This window comes from Electrophorus electricus, chromosome 2 (genome assembly GCF_013358815.1).
Source record: "Electrophorus electricus isolate fEleEle1 chromosome 2, fEleEle1.pri, whole genome shotgun sequence".
Taxonomy (NCBI): Eukaryota; Metazoa; Chordata; class Actinopteri; order Gymnotiformes; family Gymnotidae; genus Electrophorus; species Electrophorus electricus.
The window spans coordinates 9,744,949-9,765,844 of NC_049536.1; the positions used below are offsets into that span (position 1 = coordinate 9,744,949).

Consider the following 20,896-nt stretch of genomic DNA (forward strand, 5'->3'; position numbering starts at 1 on the left):
AACAACAACTTTTTCTTATGAGGAGGTAACCCAGTAGCACAAAATGAAAGTCATGTCTTTCAAATGTTTGAATTTTATCATCATTTGAATTGAATGAAATTAAGCTTTTTATAGAAATAAAAATACTTTAAAAAGATTTTCATTATGTTTAATAAAAAGAACTACATTTAAATATGATCCATTGTGGACATTCTCATGTTCACAGTTAACAGTTATTTTAATATATTTTTTGTTGTTGTTTAGGTGGTGTGGACAGTTCTCTCCTTAACAGTGGGGTGAGGGGGACAGTGCCTGTCATTTCTGGGCTGCTTGGGGACCTCACGGACTCTGTCTTCTGCTACATGCAGGGCTTCTTCAGGCGGACCATCCGCCTCAAGCTGGAATATGACAAGTGTAACCGCCACTGTAAAATCCAGAAGAAGAACCGCAACAAGTGCCAGTACTGCCGCTTTCAGAAGTGCCTGTCGGTGGGCATGTCCCACAATGGTGAGTGTTATTACATCAACACACACTCACACACAAGTGTGGGTCATAACAGATTAAATCCTGGTTGTGTATAGCCCTGATGTTTCTTAATGACTTCTGGGCCTGGCTGGGAACCTTGGTGAGGCATAATATAGCCAACAGCTCATGACTTGCTGAACCAACCTATTAAAGCCATCTTGTTTTGTGGACTAACTCTCATGTCCAGTACTCTACAGTTTTGTTTTTTGTTTTTTTTTCTCCCAGAAACGGATGATTCTATGAGTAGGCTACTGTACATATTCATAAAGGTGGTATTTCCTTAACCTACTTACTACCATGAAATTAAATGACCTTTGCTGGATTCTTACACAACCAGTGTACACACATTCAGGTTATCTCAGCCCCATTGTGTGAGCACTGTAATGTATTAGCCAAGGTACACAAGCTGTACTGAAGATGCATTAGCAGGGTTTTTCAGCTCGGCCGTTACTGCATATTAATAACACATCTGTCCAGTGGTATGAGTTAATCATCAGTGGCAGGGGAAAGTACAAAAAGCAGCAATGAGAGAGTATGATATCTGAAGAGAGGTGCAGGGTGACCCTTCCCCACTCTTGTTGCTGTGGCTCCCTGTCCACGTGCTCGGCAGGTGGAGGATGTGTGCTCTGGCACCATGTTCCACTCAAAGTCCATGACCCAAAATGCTTTGTTTGTACCAGCACCTCGTTTGTGTAAACGTGCAGCCTGGCATGCTGACCCTTAACATGCACAGCACCTTTGTGGGGTCATACTAAAAATAGCAGAGAGGATGCCAGTAGTCTGTGTGACTTCATGGAAGAGTGTCAGCACAAGTCGTCCGGGTTCACGAATTATGCCAGATGGAATGAGACCCCTACCCCTCACCACTGAAATAATGGTATAGTTCCACTGCAAAAAGCTTTAGAATGAGTAAAGGATCCACAAGCTCTTTTATCCGTGACATCATAACCAGAAACGAACCTCAAAGTAAACATCTCTTGGCCCTTTACTAAAATAAATGTACATATTCCAGATGTACACATTTAAAATATTAATTGTAAATGAAAATACATAAAAGTTATGTATTGTCCAACTGTGTAACATTTATGTAAGTACCGATGTAAATATATACTCCAGTAATATGCTGTTGTACCAATGGTTGCTGAATCTTTTCTCTATTCTAAAACACCAATAAGAATACTGGCAATCTCTTGAGATAAACTAAGATCTTAAAATAATGTCCATATCACCTCATGTCTTTTTTTTTTCCTCTTTTGTAATATGTTGGCATCATACTGAATGCTATAATGATATTGCTACATTAAAAATAATGCATGCTTTTCGTGTCCATCAGTAATAGATAGGTGCTCCATTATAGAATATGCCAATTATGTGTTGATGGAGCAAGGGATACATCCATCAGTTTCTGTGGTGTTGTCCAACTGTCATACGATCTGCTGCCCATGTTATAACACAAGTTTAGAATTAGAGTAAGGACATGCTATTCCTATCTATCTCACAAGTCTGGCAGACGTTCAGTGGTCACAGGACTGAAAGTACACCTCCACTTCAGTAGCTTGCTCTGACTAGCTGGAGAGTACGCTGATATCGTCCTCTGTATGTGGACACTTTTTTTTCCAATGTCACAAGTATGCACTTTTTAAAAAAGAAAAATGCATTTCAGGTGAGTTTACCGAGCATTTTTGGAGCGCTAACCTATAAGAGATTTTCAGCTGAGGATTCCCATCATCATAGTAAGAGAATGATTTTGATGAAAAAGTAGGTTTGCCATTCTCTCTAAAAACTCCAGTACAGTATAATACCCTTTTAATATTCCTGCTAAATTCCAGAGCTCACGGGTACAATACTATGTTCCAGCTAATGAGGTAAGGTTTGGCCAGATGGGCCAAATCCTCATCCTCTGAACCAGCCTAGCAAATGTGAGCTACATGTGCTTATGCTGGGCTATGTGTGCTTACACTGACCTGCGTGTGCTTACCCTTGTGCAGCATGAGCCTGGTGCAGTTACTTCATGCTCCACCTCATTGAATAAGTACTCATACACCATAGCCAATGTGCCTCACCTTTCACGCAGTGGAATTTCTGAGCCTCCGCTGATTTTTGAACACTTACTCTCTAGAATGGCATTTGCCTTGAAATGTTGGGTTTATTGTGATGTGTGTGTGTGTGTGTGTGTGTGTGTGTGTGTGTGCGCGCGTGTGCGTGTGCGCACATCTCATTGCTTAAACAAATGAGGTTTACAGCCAGTCCAAGGCTAATCTGATTAGCATTTGAGATACAGGTTTGGGTCTCTTTTTAACTCCTGAGATTGACAGTATTTGAAAGCACTGCACTCTACGTATATAGGTTTAACATGATGAAAATGGTTGCCAATACTAATATGAATTGTAGAATTTGTTACTGAGCATTTATGCATCATCACTGGATGGCTGCAAAAACTGGAGGTGAGGGTAAACTTGCTTAGCGGATAAACTAATTCTGAAATGCCAGCTAAAATTCCCCAACATCCAAATACAGGGTCATAATGTCCTCTTTATATGATAAACACACAATGTTTTCCCCATTTGGAGGAAATCCAGCTTGAAATCCATCTTGCATAAGTCCCTGGGGTCTAATACCAAGACAACAGTCACCCTGAGCTCATGAATTACAAATAGTTTGTTCAAATTTGTAATCATTTCCCCCAGGGTTTTATTAGCCTAGCAAATTCTCTATCAAGCGTGTTTCCATGCCAGTGTTTGTCTGTGTTTATCTTCATTACGACCAATGCTGAAATCTTTTGTCATCTTCATCTATGTAGTTGATGCAAGAAGACAAACTGCCATGATAGCCTCAGTCAGTCAAAATAATAAATGTCAAGTTAATTTACCCATAGTTCATCTGAACTGGTCTTTCCCCAAGTAAAGGTATAGGCCTTAAATGTAGTTGTCACATGTAAATCTTATGGAATTTCAAATGTAAAGCTTTTATTGTATGCAAACCTACCAAGAGCAATCAGGACCCAGCATACTCAGCATGTGTAATACTGAGTTTGTTTGAGCTGAGAGAGTGTTGTGTGTTTGCCATGTAGCTATCCGCTTTGGCCGGATGCCCCAGTCGGAAAAGCTGAAGCTGAAGGCGGAGATTCTGACATGCGAACGGGAAGTGGAGGATCCTCAGCTAGCTGACCAGAAAACATTGGCCAAACAAATATACGAGGCTTATCTGAAGAACTTCAGTATGAACAAATCCAAAGCACGAACCATCCTGACGGGCAAGACAAGCACACCAGTAAGTTTACCTGTTGCATGTGTCTATTTGCTACATTAATACATGTACCTTTTATCAAAAAGCAGAGTGCACTACTGCGAAAATATGTTGGGCTCACACATAATCCATAAGGAGTGGCTAAGTGTATAGATACAGTGGTTGAGTGTATGAATAGCCCCCAAATTCCACCGTCTTCATGTAGATACATGCAAGAGAGGGAAGGGCTACTTCATAAGTACTTGCATCTGCAACACCAACATGACTGTCAGTTCCACTTGACTATAGATTTCTGTGCTCATGAGTCCCTGGGACATTAACCTAACCTTGATCAAACCAAACAGCTGGTGAAGTCTTTCATCCTAGTATCATCCCACACAGTGTACTGATTCTTCTGAGTCAAACACTCCTCAGCTCTAATGAAAGTGAGGATCTTCCCACATTTTAATCCCATTCGGTTAATTTGCAGATTTACTGGGTGTTACTGTACAGATGTGTTAAAGTGATGACTCAAGTGATGTGCAAGTGATTTGTTCCAGCAGCCTCCACTCCAAATCTCTGTCACTTTCCAATTTTACTCCTCAGACATCAACATATTCTAAGCTGTTAAAAGAGCCAGTGTTAAGAAGAGGTTATATCTGCAGACTATCAAACAAGCTCAACTTCATTTTTGTAAAAATGTAACCTCCCACTACAGAAACAAGCTCTTCTGTGAAGAAAAGGTCACTATATAACCAGTTAAACAGCTTCAGAAACCTGTTTATGATGTAGTGGTCAAGTGTAGACTTCTAAAGCACCTTCAAAATGACATCCAGCTGCAGGTGGCAGGCTGATTTCAGTAGGAATCATTTCTGCCCCTATCACATGTGTGGGAAGAAGAGCTCTTGATTGAGGGAGCCAGACAGCCACGGACACTTGGTCTCAGCACTGCTGCAGTACAATATGTCTAATAATGTGTCTGAATCTGTAGTTATCAAGAACTGTCATGTCTAAGGAAGTGTACTGTTTTTGCAAATTGTGAATCAAAGTTTGAGACCACAAAAGAGATGAGTTGAATGGTGTGTTTAGTTTAGTGTTTGGATTGACTGTGGTATTCCTTACCTTTTTTTACTGAAACTTCTCTGTGGGTTCATCTGTTGTTGTCCTCTTCTTTATTGTCCATGTATGATTCCGTGAAGAATGTGTGTTTTTCTATAGGACCAGTGGTTCAAATGGAAGCTCTTGAAAAATATTATGTACTATTAGTGGACCATTTCCTTCAAGCATCATGCTAGTACAGTTTGACCCTTCTTCACTCTGTGGCTCACTTCGCTTTATTTTGTAGCCTTTTGTCATTCATGACATGGAGACCCTGCAGCTGGCTGAGCAGACCCTGGTGGCCAAGATGGTGGGCAATTCAGGGGGCCTGCTCAATAAAGAGGCCGAGGTGCGCATCTTCCACTGCTGTCAGTGCACATCTGTGGAGACCGTCACTGAACTCACAGAGTTTGCAAAGTCTGTGCCAGACTTCTGCAACCTGGACCTAAACGATCAGGTCGGTTCCAGTCACTCAACGGATGGCAAGCAATGTAGCTGAGCTCACAGGAATTATTCAAGAAGTCTTGAAGAGTATTGGATATTTATCCATTTATTTGGATTTAAAAAGGTCATATTTGAGAAGACCTCCTTTATCATGAAGCATTTATTCTACATTGGAGTTTTTTGGAATAAAACAGCCCAAAACATATTTTACAAAAGTAAAGCTGCTTTGGAAACTGGTTATATTTTCGATGGAATATCATAGTGTTTCTGCCTCCCCTGCTTATCTGAAGTGTTCTGAGTTTGCTGTGTCACACAGTGCAATGCTACTATAGATAAACCCAAATGTCTGCCTACCCCAGGTAACTCTCCTGAAGTATGGTGTGTATGAGGCTCTTTTTGCTATGCTGGCCTCCTGCATGAACAAGGATGGTCTGCTGGTGGCCTATGGAAGTGGCTTCATCACCAGGGAGTTCCTCAAGAGCTTACGGCGGCCATTCAGTGACATGATGGAGCCCAAGTTCCAGTTTGCCATGAAGTTCAACGCCCTAGAACTGGACGACAGTGACCTGGCTCTGTTTGTGGCTGCTATCATCTGCTGTGGAGGTAAGGTGACAGAAGTGAGTGAAAGAGAGCCTGTCTGGTGAGCTACAGAGTCAAGTTCATTTCTGAGTCTTAACATTACTGGTGTTTTTGGGTATTAGACACCACTGTTGCATAGTGGTTGCCTTTAAGGTAGTTAAGTTTATTTGACTGAACAGTGTGACTTTTGGACATGATGTCTGAGGAAGTGGAGTAAAGCCTACACTTCCTGTTCCTCAGATCGGCCAGGCCTGGTGAACATCCCTCACATTGAGCGCATGCAGGAGAGCATCATCCGTGTGCTTCAGGTGCACCTACTGAACAACCACCCAGACAATGCCTTCCTCTTCCCCAAACTGCTGCAGAAACTAGCCGATTTGCGTGAGCTCGTCACTGAGCATGCCCAGTTAGTGCAGGAGATCAAGAAGACCGAGGATACATCCCTGCATCCTCTGCTACAGGAGATCTACAGAGACATGTACTGAGGAAGACACGTATGGCTACGCGCTCAATCCCTGGCCCTTTTTGTGGGGTATGGCTTGGGGAAAGGGCAAGAGGGGAGGGGCAAGTTCAGCCCTACCCTTCCCTGATGATTGAGGGCTTGTCTGGGAATGCAGAGGCTCATTTGTTCCAAGAAGAAATAAGGATATGCTCTCAAGGGCCTCTTGAATGCATCCCTGCTAAAGAAACACTGTAACTCTATCTGAAGGGTTGCCAGTAAACCACTATACAGAGAACACAATAATGTCAAGGGTAAGAAACCAGCCAGCTGGATGTACAGAAGTGATGTTTTTGACTAGAACCTTCCTGTCTTTGAGGGATTTGCGGGGGGCAGTTTCAGACTGGTCTGATATGTTTTTTTATGATACTTTTATGATCTGTTTGATACTTCATAAAAGATTGCACACCGACCTGCACAGACTGCAAAAAAAACGTCTGGAAACAGACCTCTTTATGCAGCAATATGTCTTTATCCTTGAAACTGAAATTAGTAATACAGACCTGTAATATGTACATAGTAGAACAGACATAACTGGTATAAAAACAGTTTATGGATCAGTAAGTGTTGGCAGATCTGCATGAAATCTGTATTACTTGAATCATTACATTAACTGGCCTCCCACAGATTATCACAAAGAGCACACAAGTGACTTCAGGGCAGACCTCCGGTTACTGCTGCAGTGCACTCTGCAAATAAATAAATAAATAAATAAACAGGAAAGCATGAAAAAGAAAGGAAAAAGTTGTAAAAGTTGTAGGATTATGTGTGTCGTAAAAGATGTTGAAGGGCAGCTCCCTCTGTTAGCATTTGTGCCTCAAGCCAGCAGTCCCTTCACACACGCCAGCTCAGTGACCCTTTTAGGTCACCTGAATCTTAGCATCAGCCCCTGACATTAGGAGGCATATGTTTCACACCACTCAGAATAAAAGTGCTGTGGTAGGGTCAGTTGTTGTTTCTATGGATGAGGAGAGCTGATCCAGGCTCAGTGATGTTACTGTATGTTCTAAACAGGCCTGTTCTGGCACTTTGTAGCCTCTAATATATTTCTAAGGCTTTTTTACCAGTTATGATTAATTTGGTAAATTTGTTTGTTTTAATGTCTGTCATCAGTGGCAGCCAGACACTGACCATGCCACAAGGTGAAGCAAAAAATGTTCTGACACTCCTTTTGTAAGATAACGTTCCTTTATTTACTATAAAATTGGTAAAAAATAAAATAAAAAGAAAAAAAAAATTGTTTAGCATTGTAGTTATAGCAAAAACATCACTCCCAAGAAATAGATGAGTACCCAGATGCGGCCTGCATCTGACCCAGTCTTTCTAGTGTACTGACCCAGTCTAAAGTGTTGTAGATAGCAGTTTTGTTCACTGTGTACATGCATCTATGCAGTTTCCCTGCACAAGATGGTCTGCCCAGATCACATACCTCTCCGTCAATGCCTTTAGAGAAACTATACCTGCACCTCTTTCCATACTATGCTATCATTTTAACAAGCTGATGTTTAATTAAACTAAGCTAGCAAGTTAAGCTGCTTTTGAATTTTTTGAGAAAGCAGTCTTTTTAGATGAATTTCTTGCTATAGATTTTTTGTTGTAGCAGTACCTGTCACCTTTTATCTCTTTCTTCTGTTTTCCATATTTGTCTTTGGGTGAGTCCCAATGTCTCCATATCCTCCCTCAATTAAGGATTTCAGTCACAGATGGCCTGTCTATTCTTCATCTCAGAAACAATTCAGTCCTGATGCAGGGTGACTGCTTGAATCAGGGATGATCAGGCTGCTTTGCACATTCTGGCCATGCCAGTCAGACAAACAGTATGTAACATACAAAGGAGGAACACTAGATGACAATTCACAAGATTTTGTTTAACTTAGGACTGATATGGGGTGAAGTGCCTGAAATAGGAGTAATGGGATCAAGGTTTTTCTACCATCTCTGGTTGTCCCAGCAACCACAGCAAGCAAACTTGCCTGGTTTGCTACTTACTTGTAATATACTGAAAATGGAAATACTCAACCATTTTTTGTTCACAACCACAGCAGGTTTTGCTGTTACTGTCAGAACAACCACACCAAAAATGTTTGTTTTTTGGGGGTTTTTGGTAAGTAGAAACTTATGGATGGGTTTAATTTATACATCTTTTGCATGTTCGGGCATGGTAAAAAGCTGTCAGCCAGATTATTGTGAGCAGTAAATGGTGACAGCTTTTCAACAGACATTTTTGCCTTATGCCTGTGTAATCTTGTAATTATGGGAGGGTGTTAGGTCATACTGAAAGCAACTGATAAAGCTTACTGATTTTTCAAAACTTTGGTATACGTTCTTTAATCAGCATTAGGTGTTAATTAAATCAACATTAAAGGTTAACTGCCATTTTATTAAAATCAAGTGTTGATGATAAACAACATCAACAAAAAACCTAAATAGTTTAGTCGTGCATTTTTATCGGACGTCTCATAACTGTAGAGATGTCCACTTTACTAATTTAAATGAAACCAAGGTGAGACATGAAATAAAGACGTTTATCCACTAAAACCACAGCTGATTTACATAGCTGAGTCTATCTGATTTCCCATATATATCCATGAAATACTTTGTTTGAATCTATTTGAGCAGGTCAAAATGCTCCTATACATCAGCTCAGATGTAATTGTTCACTTCACTTGTGTTCTTGGACTTCTGATTTCAACCTGATTTCAAGAGGCCCATCTCAAATCATGAACAGTATGCAATAGAGCCTGACATTAAGCATGTTTAAAGTTGTGAAAAAATCTGCTTTGATTGTGGGAATCTTAAAATCTTTCACATTAAAAATCTGCTGTAACTGTAATTCTAAAAAGGGCTATTCCATGTTAAACCTGCAGAAATTAGGAGACTGCAGAAAAAGGCACCACAAGATGAAATGAAAAATTATTCTAACAGCACAGTAACATGTTTGGGTTATGGCACCAGTCCTTTTTCATTCTTAGTCATTCTAAGAAGTTACAATTTGGTTATTAAATATTCAACATAACAGACCATGCAATAGGTTTAACAATATGACAAATACAGTTAGTCCACACCATAGTAGTTCCACATTATATGAAAGATGATTCTTAGTGCTCTGAAAGGCAAGGGGGAAAACATGGTTTCTTGTTTTATTTTATTTTATTTTATACCATCAATAAGTGCATTAAACAAAAAGTCACAAATGCAAAGTAATCGCAATGTTATTGCTCGCTAACATTTCCATGAAAACTTGGGCAGCAAAGCCAAAGCAATGCAGTTGCATTAATTCCTGCTGCCTCAGTCTTCTATATGCATTTTGCTCTTAGCATGCAAGTAGCCTGTGCATGTTCACACTTGTTGCATCTTAAATGTTGCCTCTTTACTCATGGAGGTTGTTTACCTGTAGAGATGACCTTTCCCGTGTATCACTAGCCATTCCTCAATGGGTCACTGTGAGATCTAATTAAGATATGATAGGATCTAGGACAGATGGAATGCCTTTATTTGGACGTATATACATATACACGGGTACAGTTCAATGAAATGCTTCTCTTTGCATATCCCAGCTTCTTTGTGAGCTGTGTATACTTTATATAGCCTGTTTGTTAAAACTACCCTGCACATATTATATTGTGTTAGTGACAACTTCCCTCTTAAGATCTTATTGGCACTACTGAGGATTCATTGCACTGTGGTGTATTAGTTTTCAATAGTATACATAAAGTCAGATCATTCAGTAGTGGTCCTCAAATCCCAGGCCTATAGGTCTGTTTGTACATGCTCCCTTTATCTAGGAGCCCAGTGGGATGGCTCAGTGGCCAGGCAGTTACATTAACTGTTCACTTAAATACCAGGGATTGCACAATCCAGGACCAGATTCAGATTAGTGGTCCAGGTCTGAGTTGCACTGGGCTAGAGCAAGTGTGCACAACACACTATTATGGTTGTTTTTAATGGTGTTTGAGCTTTCTATACTAAGGCTAAACCATCCCTATTAATGTTGTGAAATAAACATGATTGTTTTAGAGTGCCCTTAGAATAGCCAAATGGCTAACCAGCTAATAGACTGTACTGTCCTGAAGAGAAATTCTCATGTTCTTTTTTGTGTACTGCAATAGCATCACTCAGCAAAGATCCAGAGATATGTTATAATCTCATAGCCACTCTTGATGTAGACCTTTTTGTCTAAATACCATCTTGTCTAAAAGTTCTCATACTAAGAAATCTTGGGTCATTTTTCACACTCAGTCATGAATATTACAAGTCTTGGTAAAGGTGTTTTTCTCTAGCTCAGTATGAGGTCTATGAGTATACAATCCTAGAATTTATTGGTATGGTCAAATGTTCTATTCACTATGGAGTGTATTAGTTTTTAGCCCATATAACAGACTTTGGTCTCAGGTAGAACTGTTAGAAGATCCGTAATTAAGGGCAACCTTAACCCGTTTTGTTGTTGTTGTTGTTTGTTTGTTTTTTCTCATAACTTTAACTTGACACAAATCAAGCCAAACAATTTATAAATCGAATGATTTTCTCTATTCATGGTGCATTCTGTAACAGTACTGTTGTATTGTCAGGAAATTTCAGAAACAAGCTGGAGTATTTTTTTTGTATGTCTGTGGTTCCTATGTCTAGTTTCATTCATGATTTCATATTTTAGATTAGCTACTTTACTAATGCTGAACATTATGTTCAGATTGATTAGCAAATACAGTTTCAGTATTTGGACCATGATAAACTATTTGTCCCAGTGACTCGCTCCATTGGAGAATTTAAATTCAAGCTAATAGCTTTAGTATATCTGTCCCCCTGCTCATCAGGGAATATGTAAGGAAGGCTGGTAAATGGTATAAATTAGAAGGTGTTTTCCTTCTTAGGAAATATCAGTTCAATCAGAATCATAACTTCAGGCACATTATCAATCAGCATATGATCAATTACTTAAATGTCTGCATTTGCATATGAATATGGTCCTATTCTGAATTACATATAAATTTGGATGTCATTTTTACTGCCTGTGTACACATAAGCAAATACACCAGACCATTTCTGAATATGATCGTTTACCCATTTTTTATGGTAAGGATATCAGTAGTTAAAAAGCAGGTAAAAATCTGTATTTTAAAAATACTTTTGATAAGATGTTATGGTCACATCCCCCCCACCTTGTATATATGACAGATTTGTTCATGCTATTCTCAAAGGCAAGAATTTGTCTTTGGCTTTTAATAGATTAAATGAATAGTGAACAGCAAATATTTCATTTAAATAAACATGGAGCTCAGATATTTGAAAGTTACACTTTACTTTGGAATTAAAAGGCACAGTATGATCTATAAGGGATTTTATTGATACTGTATCAGGGAAAATGTGTATTGTAGTCTTCCTGAATTTACCATAGCTCAGGTCCCAAGAAGGCAGACAATGTTTCTACCCTTCATAGCCCAACTTCTGTCAACCTGTGGCATGTAAACTTTAAAGACACTTGATAGTCAAATGCAAATTTATAGCAGGTGTTCCCTGTCTTTTTAACTCACTACTGTGGAAACCTCCAGTGGTATTTATTTTTCTTTTTTTTTTAGCAGCACTAGCCTTTGAAAAAAGTGTATATAGTCAGTGAATTCACAAGTAATCCATTGTATCAAAATGAAATAAACTATCTTTGTAAAAATCATGTATGGTACTAATGTTTTTTATATATGAAAATTAAATATGAAAATTAAGCACGTTCAGATAACCTTTGGACAGTTTATTAGGACTTATCCTTAGGTGGGCAACAATCATTCTAGCTCAAATCTAAAGTTATTTTTAGTGTGGCTGGTACATTGTCATTTTTTGGTATGGAATGGTCTGAATAAGGAGCCTCAGTGCTAAGTCATTAAAAGCAGAACTACACTATATGGACAGAAGTATTAGGACACACCTGTTAATCACTGAATTGGGTGTTAAAGGTGTATAAAATTAAGTACCTAGCCATGAAGTCTACTTTTACAAACATTTGTGAAGGAATGGGATCGCTGACCCTGAGTGTGCTACTGTAATAGGATGCAAATAGCAACAAGTCAGCTTATGAAATGTCTTCCCTTCCAGATATTCCACAATCAACTTTGAGTGGTATTGAAAAGTTGAAACGTTTAGAAACCACAGCAGCTCCACCACGAAATGGCATACTACAAAGTTACAGAACAGGGTCACTGAGTAGTTAGGCACAAAGTGCGTAAAAGTCACCAATGCTCTGCTAACTCAATAACTGCAGTTTCAAACCTTGTCTGGCATTAACATCAACATAAAAACTGTGTACCAGGAGCTTCATGGCATGGGTTTCCATGGCCAAGCAGCCGCACATAAGCCTTACATCACCAAGCATCAGATGGAGTGGACTAAAGCATGCCACCGCTGGATTCTGGAACAGTGGAAACATGTATGTTGGAGTCATGAATCTAACTTCTCTGTCTGGCACATCTGTCTGAAGTGTGTGTTTGGTGAATGCCAGAAGAATGTTACCTGCCTGCATTGCGCCAACTTTAGTTTTGTGGAAGAGGGATAATGCTATAGGGTTGTTTTTTGGTTGTTTTCTTACATTTTAATTACCTGCTATCAGGTGATCCAGAAGGGTAACAGCCTACTGCCGTGAAGATGTACTGGCAGCTAGAAAGACAATCAAGTTTCTTGTATGTTCAGTGATGCACACCAGAAAGACAAGAGCATTATACAGTAGAATTTTACATCCTTTTCCAGCCTTCATATCTACCTCACACTGCTTTGATGTGAATGCCCCTCATAATTATTGAGTTCAGGTGTTTTAAACACACCCATTGTTAACAGGTGTATACAATTAAGCACATAGGCATGTAATAGCTATTGACAAACAGCAGCAGTAGATTGGGTCATACTGAAAAGTTCAGTGACTTTAGATGTGACACTTCCATAGGGTGTGACCTTCACCAGAAGCCAGTTCGTGAAATTTCTGGCTAACTAGATATGTCCTGGACAACAGTAAGTTTATTATTATAAAGCAGATGAGTCTAGGAGCAAAAGCAGCACAGCCATGAAGTAGACCAGCAGACCAGGCAAACCCACAGAGTGGAACCACTGAGTTCTGAAGCTCTCATCATATAAAACTCACGTACTGTTTGCATCACTCACCGCACTCTTGACACACCATCAGCACCAACACTGTTTTGGGAGCTTCATGACCTGTGCACAAGCCTAAGATCACTGTTTACAGTACTGTGTGTCTTAGCAATGGTAATGACCATATAGGATTATTTCTTTTATTAGAATACAACCAGAAAACAGAATACATTTGTATGCAACATTAAAAACAGAAAAAGAAATCAGAAAAACAGCTTTTGTAGGCTACAATATTTAGTGTACCCTCCCTTTACTCATGAGCAATAGCAGGAATCTGGCTCGCTTAAACCTATATGGAATGGATCCTGAATGGAATGGTCTGGGATGTCTGAAGAGTTCATAAGTGATGGCCAAAGGGATGTGGATACCTGACTATGTAGTGTACTATAAACTTATAAACTTTTTTAATGGTCATAAGTAATACTTCCCATGTATTTTACACTTATCCTCGCTCGTATTTCCACACACTCCTCTGACTGCAACTTACGTTAGCAGTAGTTTGTCTATTCAGTTAATGTTACTTGCCCTGATATGAATCAGTTTTCATTCAGATACCAAACAGGAGCGTATTCCCGCCACATTATAGATGGCAGAGCATACGCGCACTTACTAAAGGCCCAATGTTTCTGTACATTGGCGATTACGTCCGTGCTGTGCAGTCAAAGAAAGGTTTTCATTATATCCGAGCAGTACGCCCAAATTCACTTGTTTAATCAATTATCAGTCTTTAAACAAACGATGAATTATATAATGTTTTCTAGGAAGCTGGATACTGAGCACCGAACATATGTTCTGATGCTACTCGTACAAAGTCGGCTACCAGTCGAATAGTTGTAGTGGACAGATCACTTCACACACATCAAAGGCATATGCGCAGACGAATAATTATTTTTGACTACCACTGTACACACGGTATAAGATCAATACGTTTCATGACAAGTCCGACGGGAAGTTCGAATCTTCTGCTTTTGAAGGTGAAGCCAAAAAAAAAAAACAATTGGTGCACCAATACGCATTACCAAGCATTTCTGGCTCCTTCGTGAATCCAACCACTTATACGTAACCCCTAGTCCCTAAACAGAAAATAGGGCGCCACCTGTTGGCTAAATGGCCCCTAGCCGACATGCAATATGGGGCAATGTTGTTAATATGCAATTATACCCAACGTACTCAGTCCTAACACATCCTATTCAATTTCACGGTTTTTCAAAATTGAATAGAAAAAGAATAACAGAGAGGTGTCGGTAGTGCATGTTACAATACGCAGAATACCCTAGAATACCTAATCAACCCTAGCCTAATACTAGAGTAATGATAGGAAAAGCAAATTGTAAGTCCTGAATATATCCAGTAGATGGCAGTAGTTGGCGCTTTTTTACGTCATACCTTCTAACATGGCGGCGTCCTGTGTTTGGAACGTTTCTAAAGTATGGCGAGGAAAATCATTTATTCTGAAAATTACGGCATTGCCTTTGTTTCCGAGAGCTACGTTTTATAGTTCTCCAAAGACTAGAAACCGACTTCTCTTCACGATGCACAAGCGAGGCGTATTAAAAGACTCTTTTCCCGAACACGCGTCTCAGGTTCAGCTACCACAGCTACTTAAAACGGGTGCGCAGACTGTGTACTGTGGGTTTGACCCCACCGCCGACAGCCTCCACACCGGGAATCTACTCGCTGTTATCGGCCTGCTTCATTTCCGTAACGCGGGGCATAATGTGATCGCACTAATCGGCGGTGCTACTGCCCAGATCGGTGATCCAAGTGGCAAAACGAAGGAGAGGGAGCGACTCTCATCTGCAGCTGTTGAGGGAAACGCCAGGAGTATTCTGGACAGTTTAAACAGAATATTCACAAATCACGAACTGTATTTTTGCAGCGACCCAAAGAAACTAGGCACCATATCTATAGTAAACAATGCCAGCTGGTACAAAGACTGGAATGTAGTGGACTTTTTGTCAGACGTGGGGCGACATTTTCGAATGGGCACTTTGCTGAGCAGGCACAGCGTCCGGTCCCGGTTAAAGAGTGCGGAAGGCATGAGTATGACCGAGTTCTCATACCAGCTGTTTCAGGCTTATGACTTCTTTTATCTGCACCAGCTATACGGTTGCAAGATACAGCTCGGAGGAACAGATCAACTCGGGAACCTAATGTCTGGCCATGACTTAATTCACAAGTAGGAATAATATGTCAAATAAAAGACAAAGCAGAACACAACGCAAGAAACTGCAGTGCAGCTCTGTCTGTCTGTCTCCCTACCCATTTCCCCCCTTCTGTTATTCTGTGTTTGAAGTAGAGTCTGTTACAACTCTTTCTGTGAAGCCTATGTGATCAGAGTTCCTTTGGCTTGTTCCCAATGTTTCCTTTGTAGAAAGATAGGTGAGGAGGTTTATGGACTGACCATTCCTCTGGTGACCACTTCAGTGGGAGACAAGCTGGGGAAGACCGCTGGCAATGCATTGTGGCTGAACTGGGACAAAACATCTCCATTTGAGTTCTATCAGTACTTCCTCAGGCTGCCAGACAGCACAGTGGAAAGGTAGGACTCTGTTTTAAGGATAACCTAATACTTCCTGAGCAGGGCAGACTTGAAAATATCGGGTTTATGCGAAATGGACCTTTTGCATTTAAAGCTTGTGTTGAGCATTTATTGTATTAATGGTTTATTTTGTATTAATGTTGCATTTAAAGACCAGAGCTTGGAGGTTGAATGTTACAGGTGTGTGGCTGGCCACTTGTCACTGTTAGAATCGCTACTAACTAGCTTCTTCTCAGTACATAAGAAAATTACCACCAAAATTAGTCTCTGTCCTTCAGTGGCATCATTTCAGACAAAGAGAAATTCAGTGAAGGTTGTCGTCATCTGGTTTACATTTTTTGCTGATTGGTTATACACATTTCTCTGCACATTTCACATATTTACTGTCTCTAAAAACCCAAAGCTCTTAACCACACAGACTATTCTCAGAACCTTACAACAGCAGAGAAAAACTCTTCATACACTCCTCAAAACCAAATAATCCACACAGATTACCGCACACAGACTGCAAAAACAGCCACTGAATAAGCCATTTCGGTATTTACATTCATGGACCTGTTCATAGAACTACCCATAAGATGTGATGAGACACAAAAACATTTTAACTTCTGTATTACATAAAGAACATTGGGGGAATACAATATTGCCTCAGTACTGCACATTTATATTTCTGTAAATACACAAAAAATACAAGCCCAATTGTGTAAAATGTAAATAAAAACAGAATACAATGACTTGCAAATCTTAGACCTAGATTTTATTCACAATAGACCACAGTGTTGAAAGTGAGACATTTTACCATTTCATGAAAAATATTAACTAATATAGAACTTGATGGCAGCAATACATGTAAAAAAGTTGTGACAGGGCCTGTTCTTTTAACAACAGTCTGGGAAATGACTAGACTAATTGCTGGAGTTTTGGGAGATAAGCGTTGTCCCATTCTTGTCTGATGTAGGTTTCTAGCTCCTCAACAGTCCTAGGTCATCTTTGCTGCATTTTTTTCATTTCATGATGCACCAAATGTCTGGAATGCAGGCAGGCAGGCCAGTTCAGCACTCGAACTCTTCTTCTCCATAGCCATGCTGTTGTGATGGATGTAGTATGTGGATTAGCACTGTCTACATGCTAAATATGCAAGGCCTTCCCTGAAAGAAATGTTGTCCGGATAGGAGCACATGTTCTAAGACCTATATATACACTTTTCTGCATTGATGGTGCCTTTCCAGATGTGCAAGGTGCCCACACCATCAGCAATGCAGGCTTTTGAACTGTGCGCTGATAACATGCTGGATGGTCCCACTCCTTTTGAGTCCGCAGGACACAGCGTCCATGGTTTTCAAAAAGAATTTTGATTCATCTGACCACAGAACAGTTTTCCCATTTTGCCTCAGTCCATTTTAGACGAGCTTTGGCCCAGAAAAGACAGCGGCATTTCTGAATCATGTTGACACATGGCTTCTTCTTTGCATGATACAGCTTTAACTTGGAATTGTGGATTGCACAGCAATCTGTCTTCACAGGGCCCAAAGATCACTAGAATCCAATACTGACCATCAACCCTGTCTCTTTTTATACCAAGTCATGTGACCTGGTTGCAAATTGCTCCTCCAGCTGTTTTTTATTAGTACTACTTACTTTTCCAGCCTTTGGTTGCCCCGTCCCAACATTTTCGAGATGTGTTGCTTCCATCAAGTTCTGTGTTAATATTTTTTATGAAATGGTAAAATGTCTCACTTTGAACATCTGATATGTGTTCTTTGTTCTACTGTGAATAAAATATGGGTCTATGGATTTGCAAATCAATGCATTCTATTTTGATTTACATTTATTTACATTTTACACAGCATCCCAACTTTTTTTGGAATTGGGGTTGTACTTTATCCACAAGAATTGCTTAAATGTCTCTGTCGTTTTTCTCTGCCTCCTCCTCTGGTCTTTCATGCTACATTTTTCTTTGTCTTTGCTATAACTGTCTTTCATGAATTAGTGTGTGAGTTTATATGCACCATACAGTTTGGAAAAGTGTGTAAATAATTATGATGTACTGTGTTATCACATGTGGTATAGTTTAGTTCATTGGCATACTGAATTTTGATTGGTGACGCCAGTGTTTAGGAAAATGAGACAGGTGTGTTCCCAATGAAAACTGCATAATGTGCTGAGATTTGTGTGCAGACTTTTTCAAAATGAGTGCAGCAAAACTGAACTATGTTGAATCAATAAGAATGTGTTTATAGTTGAGAAATATTGTATGATTATGGTATTTTAGCATAAGGAATCAATTTGTTGATGTATTAATTCAGTTACAGTGTGTATCTAAATGTCATACTTGCTTTGTCTAAGAGTAAGGTTTAATATTAACCCTGTCAGACCCTAAAAGTTATGAGGCATTTATGAAACAATTCTGTATTTTGGATTATAGCAGCAGCAGTACCTACCCTAGTACTTCTGAATTTTAAATTTAGATTTAAATGTTTAATGAACAGTTAATGAAAAAATCTATTGATGTGGTCTGAGAGGAAAAATGTGCATTTATGTGGACAGTCTGACACAAGAGGGGTTAGCAGAGGGGTTAAAGCTTTACTGAAAGTGGCCTAGTGAAACTCCTTCTTGGAGCACTAAACTATAGAATTGGCCCCCAGATACCTGAAGCTGTTCACCTTTCTGCCTCTGGATGAAGTGGAGAAGGTGATGGAACAGCAGAGGCAGGACCCTGGAAAAAGGAGTGCCCACAAGCGTCTGGCTGCTGAGGTCACCAAGCTGGTCCATGGGAAGGAGGGTCTGGAGAGTGCCAAAAGGTGAGAGTGACCCTTCCCTTATCAAGTGTATATGGTGTATAGCATGTCTTGGTATTGCATGACAGTCCCAAGGTGTGTGACATTTGCCTTGTGGCCCCAGCTACTTGCCATGCTCTGTTCTTACTGTGACTTTAAACTCATTGTTTTTATTGCTGTGAACAGTGCTGAACGTACAGAGTGGGGAGCAGACATTTTTGCATTTATTTATTCTGTGATGGTGTGTGTGCTTCTATATGCCCAGGTGCACCAGCGCTCTATACCACAGCAGCCCTGAGGCCTTGGATCAGATGGATGATGCCGAGTTGAAGGAGTTGTTTAGAGGAGCTCCATTCCAGGAGTTCTTTCTGGATCCAGGCACCACCGTGCTGGATGCCTGCCACCGGTGCCAGGCTATCCCTGAAGGAGCCAGAGGGTAGGCATTATTTATTCCCTTATACTCTGCTGAGCCTTGGTGTATTTAAGGGAGACCTGCACACATGGTACAACAGTTAACAGTAAAAGAATAGAACAGGTAACTACTAACAGATCATTGTGCAATACATACATATTTAGAACAGTCAGAAACAATAATGCTGTTCATCATAATGCATCTAGTAAACTATAACCCATGAAACAATGTCAAAATCTCTGGTCTATAATAAAATAACTGTTTTTTGGCAGTGTTTTGGTCTAAGCTAGTTTGTTGTTGATCTTTTACTGTTACACAATGGACTAAGTATATTTTTCTTCAAAATGAATGACTTTATAGTAAACTAAAATTCACATTTAAATTTTTGGCATTTAGCTGGTGCTTTTATTTAAAGTGACTTACAATTTTGACTGAGTACAGTTTCAGCAACTGAGGGATAAGGGCCTTGCTCAGGAGCCTAGCAGTGGTGGGACGTAAACTGGCAACCTTCTGATTACTAGTCGAGTACATTAACCACTGAGCTACCACTGCCGATCTGTGATGTTGCATAACATCCTAATGTGTTACAATTTATGTAAAAGAAAAAATAGATCTTCTCATTGTGCACTGTAAACCCCTACAGCTAGGACAACTCTTTTGCTGAGCCAAAAAAAAAAAAAAAACTTAGCTGGAAGGGATCTTTGAAATTAAAGTTTATGTAATAGTGGTCTGTCTACTTTCTTTGTATTTTAGGTATGGGATGATAACTGATGGTGGTGTGTGGATTAACCACCAGAGGGAGTCAAACCCTGAACAAGTGCTGGTCCCAGGTCAGCACATCCTTTCAAATGGACTCAGTCTTATCCGAGTGGGCAAAAAGAACTTCTACATCATCAAGTGGCTCAGTATGTGATTGACGTCTCCTGGCAGGAGGACATGAGGAAGCTGCACTGAGCACAGAGTGGATATAGAAGAATAGATGAGATGTATCTAGAGTTTCCCATCAAATTATTCTGCTCATGTGTGTTTACACACACTTGTTTTTGCAGGCATATGTTCGTGACATTGTCTCAGGAATTATATTGTTCTGTTCTGATGAGTAAGAATTTGTTTGGGGGGGGGGGATTAAAACAAATTCTCCATTTCACCACCAGATGTCAGTAGAATCCTTTTTTTTTTTTTTACATTTTAATTGACCTTTTTCTATACGAGTTTCTCCAAAGTCTTTTCATTAGACGAATAATTTATTTATAGTTTTTCTAAGTTCTTGTTAACTCATTTTTTCTTCTGTAATGAGTGGTACTACTATAGGGAAGGAAAACAATTTTGTAATGAAACATAGGGCAATGCGTTATATAAGGACCCTGCAATAAGTGGGTTATGGGTTTAATTAATTGTTTTACTATGAATATAAAGTATAAAATTTAGAAAAAAGGAATGAGCAGAAGTGTAATGTAGCCTATAGTGAACATCAAACATAGTAAACTAAAACCTGAATAAAGAAGTCAAAGAATGCTGCAAGCATTTCTGTTTGTTTGGGTACTTGCATAACCTAATCACTGTAGTATCATTCCTGGACGTGCTATTTCAATTACTAGGTATCAATTCCAGGAACAAACAGTTGCATTTCTTTCCTTCTCTTTCTTTCTCTGTCTTGAGCACAGATGTCTGAAATTACATTATCTCTTGTT

The 20,896-nt window shown here is 39.7% G+C and overlaps 2 protein-coding genes across 3 annotated transcripts in view; both read left to right on the top strand.

Moving 5' to 3' along the window:
• Nucleotides 1-12,014, top strand: part of pparab (peroxisome proliferator-activated receptor alpha b) — a 26,692-nt gene extending 14,678 nt beyond the window's left edge. For both annotated transcript variants that reach the window (XM_027019959.2, XM_027019960.2), the window contains exons 4-8: nt 348-486; nt 3,575-3,774; nt 5,075-5,284; nt 5,631-5,874; nt 6,091-12,014. In XM_027019959.2, coding sequence (XP_026875760.1) covers nt 348-486; nt 3,575-3,774; nt 5,075-5,284; nt 5,631-5,874; nt 6,091-6,335 — 1,038 coding nt within the window. In that variant the 3' untranslated portion in view covers nt 6,336-12,014. The remainder of the gene's footprint in view (nt 1-347; nt 487-3,574; nt 3,775-5,074; nt 5,285-5,630; nt 5,875-6,090) is intronic.
• Nucleotides 12,015-14,862: 2,848 nt separating this feature from the next.
• On the top strand, nt 14,863-20,726 carry yars2 (tyrosyl-tRNA synthetase 2, mitochondrial). Its single transcript, XM_027019963.2, has 5 exons — nt 14,863-15,653; nt 15,849-16,016; nt 18,662-18,817; nt 19,059-19,229; nt 19,959-20,726. The coding sequence occupies exons 1-5, from the start codon at nt 14,869-14,871 to the stop codon at nt 20,116-20,118; spliced, it is 1,440 nt and encodes a 479-aa protein (XP_026875764.2). The 5' UTR covers nt 14,863-14,868; the 3' UTR covers nt 20,119-20,726.
• The last annotated feature ends 170 nt before the right edge of the window (nt 20,727-20,896 follow it).